General features: G+C 34.0%; 1 protein-coding gene across 2 annotated transcripts in view; it reads right to left on the minus strand.

Annotated features, from left to right (window-relative positions):
• The window catches only part of LOC118187052 (calpain-15-like), a 174,138-nt gene that overhangs the window by 29,295 nt on the left and 129,207 nt on the right, over positions 1-15,636 (minus strand). For both annotated transcript variants that reach the window (XM_085824047.1, XM_085824048.1), the window contains exon 7: positions 14,183-14,308. In XM_085824047.1, coding sequence (XP_085680173.1) covers positions 14,183-14,308 — 126 coding nt within the window. The remainder of the gene's footprint in view (positions 1-14,182; positions 14,309-15,636) is intronic.

The raw sequence follows: 15,636 nt of genomic DNA on the forward strand, positions 1-15,636 counted from the left end.
CTTATCATCATCTGATTCAAACTTCCAGTATAAGATGCCATTTTAAATATGTAGTGAGTCCCAGAGAGCCCAATATTGTATATTGTTCTGTCTTAGGACAATACATCAAAATGTTCTGGCAGGTATTCCTATTTGAAGACTTTACTAAGTCAATTATGGATTCAATGTTGCCGTCTTCCAACTCATCTTTCCTGACTTCACCTCTCCACTGGTCTGGGCCAGACAGTGTTGTTGTAACTTGATGTGCTCATATTTTGCTTGGAACTTGAAACAATTTTGGCAACTTTCTAAGCATGGTCTTTTAGGCAGGACTTTCCTTTCCATTGCCAGATATAGATATCACATTTCTTGAGTCTCTGTATCCATCCAGCTGTTTGGCCTTCAAAATTCTTGAATTTAAGAGCAAGATCTACGATCTGTCCAGAGCAGGAACTTTCTGTCACAGATGTAATGCTGGAAATGTCCTATGGCTTTCATTATGGCTAGCAGCACTTTCCTGGTGACACAGTAATTCCTCTCTGGTTTAGATAAGCACTTCCTCCAGTATGCCACAACACGTTATTGACCATGTATTTCTGTTAGTTTGGTACATTTATATTTACCATGTTGGCAACACCAAGTTCTCTCTCTCTCTGTGTGCGAGCTATGGATGCCGTTGTAATGCTGTGCACGTGTTGTTAAGTTTCAATAAAAAATGTGAAAAAATACGTTTCTTATTTTTCAACTTGCTTCTTGATATGATATTGATTTATTTGACATGGTAGCAGTTCTCGTGGTTTGTGAATATGAATGAAGAATTTAATAGTTATAATTTGTTTTAAAAGTTACCGTTATTTGTTTTAAAAGTTTAAAGTTAAAAATGGCATGCACAAGAAGCAGTGATATCGGCATACCGCTATTTGATGGTTCGGACTATTTTAATTGGAAAGTGCGTATGATGAAATTTCTTCAATTAAAAAAGTGTAAAGATGTGGTTCAGTGAAAAGTCAATGAAAACGATGATGTGGAAAAATGGGAAGCAAAGGATATCCAAGCTACAAATTACATTTACGGCGCCATAACAAACAAGCAATTGGAATATATTCACGAGTGTCAGACTGTATTTGATATAATTACGAAATTTGATGCAATGTATTTAAAAACTTCAACATCTCTACAAATTGTTTGTCGAAATAACTTAGAATGTGTGAACTGAAAAATTATCCTGATGTAAATATATTTTTCGATGATTTTGAGAAGTATGTGAATGAGCTGGAACATGCCAGTGCCACTGTGATGGAACAAGAAAAATTGAAATATATGCTAAGAGCATTACCTTCAAATTACAGTCACATTGGTGACTTAATAGATGTATTACCAAAGAAGGACAGAACAGTCGATTACCTAAAGAGCAAAATCAAATCAAAATTACTTGAAGAGAAAAATGATTATGAAGATTGTGCACCAGCAGAAAAATCAAATGCGTTCAAAATTGAAACAGGCAAATCGAGTCCACAACGGAATGTCTGTTATAATAGAATGCACAATTTACCATTCAAGAATAATAGAAGAAAAGCAGAGATATTCTGGAGATTATATATACAGATGTAAATGGACCTCACAGAACAATTGGATGTAATGGTGAGAAATACTTTGTGAGTTTTATTGATGATTATAGCAAGTTGGCAAAAATTTATTGTATCAAATCTAAGGATCAAGTCTCTGATTGCTTAATTGAATATGTAAATGAAATTCAAAATTTAACAGGGAAGACTATCAAAGAACTAAGATGTGATAATGGTAGTGAATATATGAATAGCAAGATACACAAATTTGCAAGAGAAAAAGGTTTCAAGATAAAGTCATGCCCACCATATGTACACGAATTAAATGGTACTGCTGAGCGTTACAACAGAACTATAATGGATATGGCAAGATGTCTTTTAGCCGAAGCAAAAGTTGACAGACGTTACTGGCCTGAAGCTGCTGCTTATTTGAAAAACAAGACATTAACAAATACTGTTGTAAAGAAGACACCATATGAAATATTTTTCAATAGGAAACCATCTGCTAATGAATTGAAATTATACGGAAGTAGAGTGTATGTAAGAATACTAGAAGAAAAGAGAAACTCTAAGTGGGATAAAAAGGCTGAATTTGGAATTTTACTTGGGTATACAGAAGTTGGATATAGAATTTTGATGAATAACAGAATAATAGTTGCCAGGCATGTTGATATTATTAAAGAAGACATAATGTGTGTAGGTTGTGATGATGAAGATAAGAATGATGATACAAATAAGAAGAATGAACCTCAAGAAGTGTCGTGTGAATCGAGTAATGATAACTCCAAGGACAGTGTGATAAATGAAGATGAAACAAAAAGTGGAATGAGACTAAGAAGGCAAATCAAACCACCAGTTCGATTTCATGAAGAATTCGGGTACTACTGTGTTAGTGCAAATTTTTGTGATGCTACAGTTCCAGGTAACTTTGAGGAGGCGACAACATGCAGTGAGGCTGGACATTGGAAAGAGGCAATTGACAGTGAAATAAACAGTCTTGTTAAAAATAACACTTGGACACTAGTGACTAAACCAGAGGATAAAGCAATTCTAGATGTGAAGTGGGTATTCAAAAGAAAACCAGGTAATGTTTTTAAAGCTAGATTAGTGGTTCGAGGTTTCCAGCAAAAAGATAGTGTTGAGGATACTTACTTCCCTGTCATTAAGATGCAAACCTAAAAATTGTTACTTTCATATTCTTGTCAGTATAATTTAAATATTCATCAAATGGATGTTGAGACTGCCTTTTTAAATGGTTATGTTGTGTCTGAGGTTTATGTTAAACAACCACAAGGCTATAATGATAATTCAAATAGAGTGTATAAATTAAAGAAAGCACTATATGGGTTGAAAGAAAGCCCTCGTGCTTGGTATGAGTGTTTTAACAAGTATACTGAGAGTCTAGGATTTCGTAGAAGTAAGTATGATTATTGTCTTTATGTAAAATCTGGAAATGATGCATTTGTATATCTTCTTTTATTTGTTGATGATTTGTTGATATGTTGCAAAGATACTCAGGTAATTAATGATATTACGGAACAACTACATAATAAATTTGAAATGAAGGATTTAAATAAAGTAAAATGCTACATTGGAATTGATATTGAATATGATAATGAGAAAAGTAATATCTTAACACTGAGTCAGGAAAATTATATTGAATCTTTAGCTAAACTGTATGGTATTGAAAATTCAAAGCTTTATGATACACCAATGGAGATTAATCTTAAACTAAGCCAATCTAATTTAAATCAAAATGTCAAATATAGAAATCTAATAGGAGCACTCTTGTATATTAGTCATGGTACTAGACCAGACATATCTTTCAGCGTAAATTATTTAAGTAGACTTTAAAATTGTTATGATGAGACACATTTCAAATATGCTTTGAGAGTTTTAAAGTATTTGTACTTAACAAAACATCTAAAATTAACCTATAGTAAAAATCTTAAAACTGATATTATGAATTGTTATGTTGATGCTGAATGGGCAGGTGATATTGTTGACAGAAAGTCAACTACTGGGTTTGTTATTGAATTATTTGGTAATCCAATTTACTGGAAATCCAAAAAGTAAAATTGTGTAACAAAATCTTCCACTTTTGCCGAAAATATTGCTCTATCTGAGGCTGTGACAGAAATTAATTTCTTAAAAAATGTAGTGAATGATGTTTTGCTGATATAACTCACCCCATTAAAATTTATGAAGATAATTCAGGAGCTTTGGCCATTGCAAATTATGGGAACTTCACTAAAAATTCAAAACACATAGAAGTTCAATATCATTATGTTCACGAAAATGTTCAAAATGGAGTAATTGAAATTGTAAACATTGATTCAGATTCAAATATTGTAGATATCTTTACTAAGTCTTTAGGAAAGATTAAATTTATGAAATTCAGAGAAGGTTTGAAATTGAAATAAATTTTGTATACTGTTTATTTAAGTGATGTTTATTTAAATATTTTTGTTTGAAATGAAATAGATTTTGGTAATGTCCTTATGTAAACTAAATTGTGATTCAGAAGTCAAACAACAAAAACCAGCGTCAATTCACAAAACTTTCACAGGACTAGTTTCGATGGTTTTACCGAACCATCATCTTCAGCTGCAAAACCGCAAATGAACAAGATAGGAAATAATGTTTAGATAAGATAAGAAAGCCTGGACAAGAATAAGCAAGTGGCGCCATCTGTTGGCGAAACCAGAACTAAAACATAATTTCTCTAAAAGCCGAAGGCAAATTTGGATTGGAATTAGGATCGTTAACTAGAACAGAAAGAATTTTATGAATGTGAAATGCCTCTAGAAAATCCAGTTCTCCAATGGAAGATGTTTTTTGAATAATTTTGGCAGCAGAAAAATTGAAAGTGTGATTTTCGGACCAACAATGTTAAGCAACAGAAGACTTCTGTGTTTCCTTTTTTCTAACATATGCCTCATGTTCCTTGACGCGAAATTTGAAGGCTCTCTTAGTTTGGCCAATGTAAATTAAACCACACTGGCAAGGAATCCTATAAATACCCCAGGAATTCATATCCGAAATGGGGTCCTTGAGTATAGAAGTTGGAATTTTATTGATGGGAGAGTAAACAACCCGAAAGTTAAATTTCTGCAAAATATGTGCAACTTTATAGCTAATTGATGGAAAGAAGGGAATGACAACAGAATTTTTATAATCTCCTAAAATAAGAGTGTGGCTTTTAGTGTGTTGAGATGAGAATTTTTTAACTGCTTGATTAATAATGTTGGGTGAAAAGCCCCTGTCAATAGCTATTGCTTTTAAATAATTTAGTTCTTCATCAAGGGCTAATTTGGAGGAGCAAACTTGAAGAGCACGGAAAACATAGGAATAAAATGAAGCTAACTTTTGTTTAGTCGGATGACATGATTTAAAGTGTGGTGGAAGGCAAACCGATGAAGGTTTACGGTAAACTGTAGTACTGAAGTTGGATGTGTTACGTGTGACCAGAATGTCGAGAAACGGAAGAGAATTGCAAGTCTCAAGTTTAAAAGTGAACTGAATAGTAGGATCAATAGAATTCATTGTTGAAAGAACTCTATTTAAATCATCTTTATTACCTTCAAACAGGGTAAAAGTATCGTCTATGTAGCGGAACCATGCCGGGAAGTTTAAAGTTTCAAACAATTTTGATTCATAATAATGCATGTAGATATCAGCCAGGATGGGACTGAGGGGGCTTCCCATGGCTAATCCCTCAGTTTGCTTGTAATATTTATTTTGGAAAACAAAATGTGTTTGTTTCAAACAGAGTTGAGTGAGAGAAATTAGCTCATCAATTTCGATGCAAGAGAAATGAAATTCGCGAAGTCTGGTTTCTAGACATCTTAATGCACCCTCCACTGGGACATTGGTGAATAATGATTTTACATCAAAAGAAACCATGAGTAAATTACGAGGAGAAATGTTTTTAACCTTTTTTACAAACTCTATTGAATTTTTTATGGTATAAATGTTATTGTCTAATAGATTGGAAAATCTAGAAACTAAATATTTAGCTAATGGATACGAGGCAGTACCTAAATTTGATACAATAGGGCGGAAAGGAATACCACTTTTATGAATTTTGGGAAGAGCATATAATCTGGCACAATTCGCAACAGATGGGATAAGCGAATGTTTTAAGTTGCTTGAAATGATTTGCGAAGATTTGATCGCAGTTTTTATTTTGGATAAGTCCGAAGGTGAAGGATCTTTAGGGATCGGATTATATGGTCCTTCGTTTAAGAGTTTAGTGACACCATCGATGTAAGTATTCTTATCCATGACGACTATCTGGCCACCTTTGTCGGCCTTTGAAATGACAATATCCGGGTTAGAATGAATCTCGCGCATTGTAGCTCTTTCTCTCCCAGTTAGATTTGGTTTCAAAGGTTTATTATTGAATTTCACATTATGAGCGATAAGATGCCTAATCATTTCTTTCTGTGAATCTGAAACTTTACTGAACTTGAAAGCTTTTTCGATAGGAGCCAAAATCTTTGGAAACGAGGGTTTACAGGTTTGTGAGAAGTTAAAATTATATTTTAGAATTCTCTCTTGTTCTTCTGAAAGACTAACATTAGAAATATTAACTATTGGCTTGATGTTTACAATGGGAAGATTTTTTGAACTACTTGAACTGGAAGACTGTAAAAGAAGTTTTTCGAATTTAACTGCAAGGGTGTTTTTATGACGGTTAATTGCATTCTCCGTTCTAGACCAAGACTTTTGTTCAAGGGCAGTGAATTTTGGATATGTTTTAGCGAGTTCCAGATGAAGCTTATAGAGTTCATGTTCAATTTTGGACAATTGTTGACGTGTATCCCTTATCACGGACCGAAGTAAGGCAAGTTTGCAATTTAACAGAATTCTTGAAACGCGACTCGAAGGTTTTTGATTAGATTTGATTTGAATAAAATTGGGGATCAATTTTTTACATTTACATTTAAGTAAAAAGTCAAGATGATTCAGAAATTTTTGCCGTTTCAGGCGTAATTTAGTGAAACGATTAACGGATGAAGGCATGATAAACAATGCAGAAAATCAAACTAAATTAACTGAGCAATAATAAAGTACACACAAAATAGCAGAAAAATCCCTCACTGAAATGAATAGAAAACAAAATGTTTGTAAGCAAAATGCATGAAATCAGACAAGCAAAGCACAATATCCAAATGTACAAAACATAAACATAAATTGAAAATTGCAAAAATGTACTCACCGAAACTCCTACAATCACAAAATGGCGGCCACACCACGTGCAAAAAAGAAAGCAAAATGTAAGCCTGTTTGGGGCTTCTATAATTAAGACACAATAACACGCCGAATAAATACTGATTCAGAAGTCAAACAACAAAAACCAGCGCCAATTCACAAAACTTTACAGGACTAGTTTCGATGGTTTTACCGAACCATCATCTTCAGCTGGAAAACCGCAAATGAACAAGATAGTATTTGTTTAGTAGTATTTGTTGATATGAATGATATGTTGATATGAATTTGTTGATGAACAAGATAGTATTTGTTGTAACAAGATAGAACAAGATAGTATCAGTATTTGTTCGGCGTGTTATTGTGTCTTAATTATAGAAGCCCCAAACAGGCTTACATTTTGCTTTCTTTTTTGCACGTGGTGTGGCCGCCATTTTGTGATTGTAGGAGTTTCGGTGAGTACATTTTTGCAATTTTCAATTTATGTTTATGTTTTGTACATTTGGATATTGTGCTTTGCTTGTCTGATTTCATGCATTTTGCTTACAAACATTTTGTTTTCTATTCATTTCAGTGAGGGATTTTTCTGCTATTTTGTGTGTACTTTATTATTGCTCAGTTAATTTAGTTTGATTTTCTGCATTGTTTATCATGCCTTCATCCGTTAATCGTTTCACTAAATTACGCCTGAAACGGCAAAAATTCCTGAATCATCTTGACTTTTTACTTAAATGTAAATGTAAAAAATTGATCCCCAATTTTATTCAAATCAAATCTAATCAAAAACCTTCGAGTCGCGTTTCAAGAATTCTGTTAAATTGCAAACTTGCCTTACTTCGGTCCGTGATAAGGGATACACGTCAACAATTGTCCAAAATTGAACATGAACTCCATAAGCTTCATCTGGAACTCGCTAAAACATATCCAAAATTCACTGCCCTTGAACAAAAGTCTTGGTCTAGAACGGAGAATGCAGTTAACCGTCATAAAAACACCCTTGCAGTTAAATTCGAAAAACTTCTTTTACAGTCTTCCAGTTCAAGTAGTTCAAAAAATCTTCCCATTGTAAACATCAAGCCAATAGTTAATATTTCTAATGTTAGTCTTTCAGAAGAACAAGAGAGAATTCTAAAATATAATTTTAACTTCTCACAAACCTGTAAACCCTCGATTCCAAAGATTTTGGCTCCTATCGAAAAAGCTTTCAAGTTCAGTAAAGTTTCAGATTCACAGAAAGAAATGATTAAGCATCTTATCGCTCATAATGTGAAATTCAATAATAAACCTTTGAAACCAAATCTAACTGCGAGAGAAAGAGCTACAATGCGCGAGATTCATTCTAACCCGGATATTGTCATTTCAAAGGCCGACAAAGGTGGCCAGAGAGTCGTCATGGATAAGAACACTTACATCAATGGTGTCACTAAACTCTTAAACGAAGGACCATATAATCCGATTCCTAAAGATCCTTCACCTTCGGACGAATCCAAAATAAAAACTGCGATCAAATCTTCGCAAATCATTTCAAGCAACTTAAAACATTCGCTTATCCCATCTGTTGCGAATTGTGCCAGATTATATGCTCTTCCCAAAATTCATAAAAGTGGTATTCCTTTCCGCCCTATTGTATCAAATTTAGGTACTGCCTCGTATCCATTAGCTAAATATTTAGTTTCTAGATTTTCCACTCTATTAGACAATAACATTTACACCATAAAAAATTCAATAGAGTTTGTAAAAAAGGTTAAAAACATTTCTCCTCGTAATTTACTCATGGTTTCTTTTGATGTAAAATCATTATTCACCAATGTCCCAGTGGAGGGTGCATTAAGATGTCTAGAAACCAGACTTCGCGAATTTCATTTCTCTTGCATCGAAATTGATGAGCTAATTTCTCTCACTCAACTCTGTTTGAAACAAACACATTTTGTTTTCCAAAATAAATATTACAAGCAAACTGAGGGATTAGCCATGGGAAGCCCCCTCAGTCCCATCCTGGCTGATATCTACATGCATTATTATGAATCAAAATTGTTTGAAACTTTAAACTTCCCGGCATGGTTCCGCTACGTAGACGATACTTTTACCCTGTTTGAAGGTAATAAAGATGATTTAAATAGAGTTCTTTCAACAATGAATTCTATTGATGCTACTATTCAGTTCACTTTTGAACTTGAGACTTGCAATTCTCTTCCGTTTCTCGACATTCTGGTCACACGTAACACATCCAACTTCAGTACTACAGTTTACCGTAAACCTTCATCAGTTTGCCTTCCACCACACTTTAAATCATGTCATCCGACTAAACAAAAGTTAGCTTCATTTTATTCCTATGTTTTCCGTGCTCTTCAAGTTTGCTCCTCCAAATTAGCCCTTGATTAAGAACTAAATTATTTAAAAGCAATAGCTATTGACAGGGGCTTTTCACCCAACATTATTAATCAAGCAGTTAAAAAATTCTCATCTCAACACACTAAAAGCCACACTCTTATTTTAGGAGATTATAAAAATTCTGTTGTCATTCCCTTCTTTCCATCAATTAGCTATAAAGTTGCACATATTTTGCAGAAATTTAACTTTCGGGTTGTTTACTCTCCCATCAATAAAATTCCAACTTCTATACTCAAGGACCCCATTCCGGATATGAATTCCTGGGGTATTTATAGGATTCCTTGCCAGTGCGGTTTAATTTACATTGGCCAAACTAAGAGAGCCTTAAAATTTCGCGTCAAAGAACATGAGGCATATGTTAGAAAAAAGGAAACACAGAAGTCTTCTGTTGCTCAACATTGTTGGTCCGAAAATCACACTTTCAATTTTTCTGCTGCCAAAATTATTCAAAAAACATCTTCCATTGGAGAACTGGATTTTCTAGAGACATTTCACATTCATAAAAATCTTTCTGTTCTAGTTAACGATCCTAATTCCAATCCAAATTTGCCTTCGGCTTTTAGAGAAATTATGTTTTAGTTCTGGTTTCGCCAACAGATGGCGCCACTTGCTTATTCTTGTCCAGGCTTTCTTATCTTATCTAAACATTATTTCCTATCTTGTTCATTTGCGGTTTTGCAGCTGAAGATGATGGTTCGGTAAAACCATCGAAACTAGTCCTGTGAAAGTTTTGTGAATTGACGCTGGTTTTTGTTGTTTGACTTCTGAATCAGTATTTGTTCGGCGTGTTATTGTGTCTTAAACTAAATTGTGTTTAACTTTGATTTTAACATTTAAGTTAATGAAAGAAACCTTTTTAAAAATAATTTGTGTTAAGTGTTGAATGTTATTCTTTATATCTATGCTTAATTGTAAATGGAAAAGATGAAAAGGTTGCTTATATCTATGTTTGTTTGCAATTAGTAAATATAAATGTAAGGAGGTGTGTTAGTTTGGTACATTTATATTTACCATGTTGGCAAAACCAAGTTCTTTCTCTCTGCATGTGAGCTATGGATGCCGTTGTAATGCCGTGCACGTGTTGTTAAGTTTGAATAAAAAATGTGAAAAGATACGTTTCTTATTTTTCGACTTGTTTCTTGATATGATATCAGTTTAGTTAACAATTTCTTGGCACAAAACAGTATGGATACTCTTCATCATTGCTTGCATGCATGTCAAGAATAAATGTTGTCGAGTTGAGGATACATTAGGATTGCAGCCAATGTGAAAGCCTCCTTCAGTTTGGTAAATGCATCCTCACATTCTTTTGTCCTCAATAACTTTTGCTTTCTCTCTCTCAGTTTGTGAAGGAAGAAAAGTCCTTTACAAATCCCTAATAGGTGCAAAGCCCCAGGAAACTTCTGATGGACACTTTTAGGGCATCTTCAATCTTTCAACTGCCCAACACCATTTTTTTTAATCCATACGCAGAACTTCGGCAGAAGACACGTCCGAGGTAAGTAACTTCTCGTGTAAACAATTTAAATTTGACAGAACTTAACTTTAGATTGGCTTCCTTTAATTTTGCATGCACTTTTATAAGATTTTTCTAAATGCTCTTCCAAAACTTTTTCCAATGATGACGATGCCATCCAGATAGGAATGATCTCTTAGAATGGTCTTTGTGAGCTGCTTAAATATTGCTGGCACTTGCATACATAATCCAAATGGCATCACCTTGAACTACAAAATTTCTTGTCCAGCAGTAAATGCCATCTCTTCTCGGTCCATTATGGTGTATCTCTACCTGCCAATATCCATTCTTTAGATCAAATGTTATGAAGCACTTCTTTCCAGAAAATGTGTCTAGAATGTTGTCAGTTCTAGGAAGAGGTTTTGCCAAAATTCTTCTAGCGTTCAACCAACCATAGTCAATGTAAAATCTAGTTGAACTATTTTTCTGTCTGACCAGGACACTGAGTGAGGTACATGGACTTACAAACAGCTCTATAACATCTCTTTCTTGCTATCCTTCAGAAATTTTGCTACCTCTTCCTGCTTCCTGTTTTGCAATCAGTAAACGTCTTGGATGCTACTTGATTGGTGGATGATCCCCGTTTCCACATATATCAGAAGATGTGCAGGGCAAAACATCTAGAAATTTTTGAATGACATGTTCTTCAGAACTCCTCTCTTCATCACTTAGTTTTGCATCCTTCAATAGCCTCAATACACACTTTCCGAAGACACAGATATTGGATGAGTACTGGTTTATTTAACATAGGTTACTGGAATACATACCACAAGCACTTCATCTTTCTTAAAGACTTTTGCCTTATTGATAACACCTTGAGTTATTATTAGGTGGACAAATTTAACTCCTTCATCTTTAATTACAAACAGGATTGTCTTCAGAGGCAGAAAGCACTTCATTATTTATAAAGGTCCAAGGAAAAACTGTATTTCCTTACAAAGTCTAATCCGCGTATGCAGATGTCTAATATCTGCCACATATGCCATGTGCAGGTAGGTGGCACTTGTAAATGAGATGTTAATGTTTAAGTTTCCATTGATGTTCTGATGAGTAAAGCAGGGCAGTCTCCAGATGAGTTTGCCTTCCAACTATTGAGCCAAATTTTTTCGGATATGGTAACATTGGCTCTTATATCGGTGGTCACATTCCAAGGATATTCATGTATATGCACCATGATGCAAAGTCCATTACTGCAGGTACTCACTGCAGAAATCTGAATCGCTTTAAAATGGGGCTTCTCAATATGTGTCAACCTATACTAAAAAATAGCCCCTAGTTTGTTTCTTGCCTCTTTGCTGGAACACGGTCTTTGTTTCCGTGCCTTGGGCTGTTCTGCAGTTTCTTCATACATGGCTTTCACCACTGCAGTTTCAGCACTTTAGGGATGGTTTTTTTGCCACTTCTATTCCACCTCAAAGCACTGACTGGCCTGGTTAAATCATCCACACGACTAGTCACTTGTCTGGTTCCTCAACATGAGCCGCTCTGACTGGGTCACAGTCTCTATAGCTTGCTTGCTGAGCTACTTTGAATTTCATGGCCTAGACTAAAGCACTTTTTTAGCCTTTCAACATCCATGGCAAGCTCCTGGAATGTTTCCGTGGGATTCTGTTGGCGAGATTTCAACTGAAGCCTGAAACACCTCTTGCTAAAGCATAGCTCCAATGTACCAGGTAAAGCTTCAAAGTCTAACCTCTGGTTTTCAGGCAGAGTTTGAAGGATATTTGCTGCATCTGCTCTCAGAGAAGCGACAAGATGGCATGCCTTAGCTTGGGAATCCCATCCATTTATGTCTACCCCTATAGAGTTTTGTATACTTGTCAGGAGGTTTTCCCATCATATGTGGATAGCTTTAGAGAGAGCCAGGATGTATTAGCCATCAGATTTGTTTTTAGCTGTCAGTATGAATATCTTCAAGCTTTCAACTTTTTTGGTAATAAAAGAAACAGCCATTGATTTTTTGCTCCACAGCAGAAACTCTTTCTTTGATTTCTTCAGTTTTATTTTCAACCACATCTATACTGCCTTCCATAGCTTTGAATTAGTTTTCTATTATGGCAGTAATTTCTCATTTTATTTTCATTTGACTTACTTCAATCTTTTCTTGAAATGACTTAATGACCTTTTCTATCTTTTGTTGAACCGATTTGACGGTTCCTTTCATTTTTTATTGGGGGGGGGGTGTATGCTTTCATCTCTTCTTGGCCCATATTCATCTCTTCCTGAACTGACTTGATAGCCTCTTCCATCTCTTCTTTAACGTAGTTGACAGTCACTGCCATCTTTTCTCAAAATGTAGTAAAGACTGTCATTAGCTGTCTTAGTTGCTTATCCATCGCTCTTGTCACCGACATTAAGTCTCACTTCTGACACCAGAAACTGTTACATGTGCAGAGGTTTGTAGCAGATTGAATTCACACAGCAGATTGAATGCATGATAGTTTGATGAATTTATTTTCACGAAAAGAAACACTTTACAGCTTTGGATCTTTCCACAGAAATATTCATACAGCTCTTCTGAGTACAATACAGCACAATCAGTAGCTCACTTGAAACTAATAGGAACATCAAACACAAAACAATACACAAAATCTCAATGCACAAGCTTGCACAGCAGTCTCTTAATACTCTGAGCTAAATTCTGAACTAAACTGAGAACTAATGCTCTCTCCGGTCTCATATAGCTTTACCCTGTCCACTAAAAAATTTCCAGTACATTTGATGTCTCTAAACTGCATATACATTTAAAGTTATATACAGGGCTGAATACAGTTACAGTTATATATGTGGATCAAACCCATTAATTACAGATACATAGGGATCAGACCAAAATTTTGCCACGCTTGGCGAATTTTGGCAATTTCTTGTCAACTTGGAAAAAAAAATTAGTCACCAAAACCATTGCCAGCTTGGCCCTATCTGGTAAAATGGCAAGATACCCACTTACCTCATTGTTAAATAGGCTTAACAATGTAACATTATTTTTCCACTTTTGTTCTGCTTCGCCTTTTTGAGGAATTTCATGTTATGTTTAATAAGTTTACAGTTTAATAAAAAAAACTACAGTAAAAGATACTACGGTTTCACTAAAATTATTAACACGCATACACTGAATTACTAAGACATATACTAAAATTATTAATGTAACATATATAAAATTATTAACACATAAACTCGTAACAAGTTCATCTCTGAACAAAAAGAATCATATATAAAATAGATTTAGATTCCCATTTCTGCATAATTTTAGATACTCCATTTCTAATTATTAAAGAAAAACATAAATTTATAAACTTCGATGTTAATGTAATATTAATTTGATATTTCAATGCATTTAAATTAATTTATTTCTGTAATTTGCATGCATGTCAAAAAAACACACAATATTAATATTGCTTAAAATGCAATAAAAATGATAAAATGTATTACCTCTATTTTATTATTTCAGTTTTAATACCCATATGGAATAAAATATATAATTTATTAGAATTTTATAAAAGCAAGCATGAAATATTACCTTAGCTCCTGGATGTTTTGTACGTCTAATACTGAATATGCATGTCTTGGCCTTAATCCAACTGCATGGTAGTCTTGATCATTTACTTGCATGTTTCCTCCACCACAAGAAGCCCCCATTAGGAACCTAAATTCACAATTTTAAAAATGTACAACTGAACCTAGTTCATAGTTAAAAAATAAAACCTAGTTTATTTTCTCATAGTGTAGCCCAGTGATCACAAACTGGTGTCCTCTAAAAGAATTTCATATGACCACTAATATATATTTCCCATAAATTAATTAGCATTATTATGACATTAATTATTATTGCAAGAATTTGAAGAAAGGTTTAACAACAAAAGCGTGGTACTTTCGATATACCTAGAACCATGGTGCAGGTCAATTTGATCCTAGATGGAAAACACCTAAAAATATGTACAAGTGATTACTTTAGTTAACTAAAACATTTTATTTTTATGTAACAATTATTTTTCTCAGAATTTATGTTATATATTTTATATAAATCAACGGGAATTACCTAAATGTTTAGAAAATCATATTATTTAAAATTTTATAAAGCATAATAACATGTCTTTTGAACAAAATAAAACATAATTTTTCTAATTTTGATGGTAAAACAACGTATATCATTTAAATAAGTTTAGACATAATTTTAGAGGAAAAAAAATAAAAATTTTACCAGTTACTTATCAATTTTACAGATTTTTATAAAAATCCAACTTATAGTAAGCATCATGCACAAAATTTTGTAATATGTTTTGTACATTTATCGTAAATGGGTTCTTTTCCTTTTGAACAAATATCTTGGGTTTTATTTTCACATTTTGAACTGCATTAGACTGGTTTACACCTAACTTGTGGTTTTCTATTGTTTTTAGTGTTTTGCTATGCAATCATATGTCACTGTTTTTTGTCAGGAGAGAACAAACTCTTCTCTCAGTTCTTTAACTAAGTCTTGAATGAATTTCTGTCTATTAGATTTTCCAGATACAGCTATGCAACCGAAGCACTGATAGCAACAAGGTTCAAAACAGTGTAAAAACCTGTACCAGCCACCTACGTGAAGCAGATTCAACAATATACTTCATTGCTATTTGGTCAAGTGCGTCCACATTGAAATTAGTTGCGTTGTAGTAAGCCACTGTATCAGGTAAATTTTTGGGACTATCTACAATTTCTACAGTTAGATGAACTCTACTTAGCAACAAAACATTTTTATTGTTTTTCCCTTGATAAACAGTTAGACTGATGTCTTTATGTGTTAGTACCGTAATTGCATGCAATATGGATTTCAACATTTTTATAGAGACGGGTATTTCTCTTCTTCAGCATTTTACAGTACCTTACAAGGCTGGTGTTTTTGGATTTCAATGCCTCTGCAAGCTTCAGTGTTGTGAAGAAGTTATTATCTGCAGTAACATTTCTACCTCTGTTTTCATGTGGACTTAATAG

The sequence above is a fragment of the Stegodyphus dumicola genome, chromosome 9, assembly GCF_044657685.1.
Source record: "Stegodyphus dumicola isolate Sdum_Otavi_A_Nest chromosome 9, ASM4465768v1".
In the NCBI taxonomy this organism is placed as follows: Eukaryota; Metazoa; Arthropoda; class Arachnida; order Araneae; family Eresidae; genus Stegodyphus; species Stegodyphus dumicola.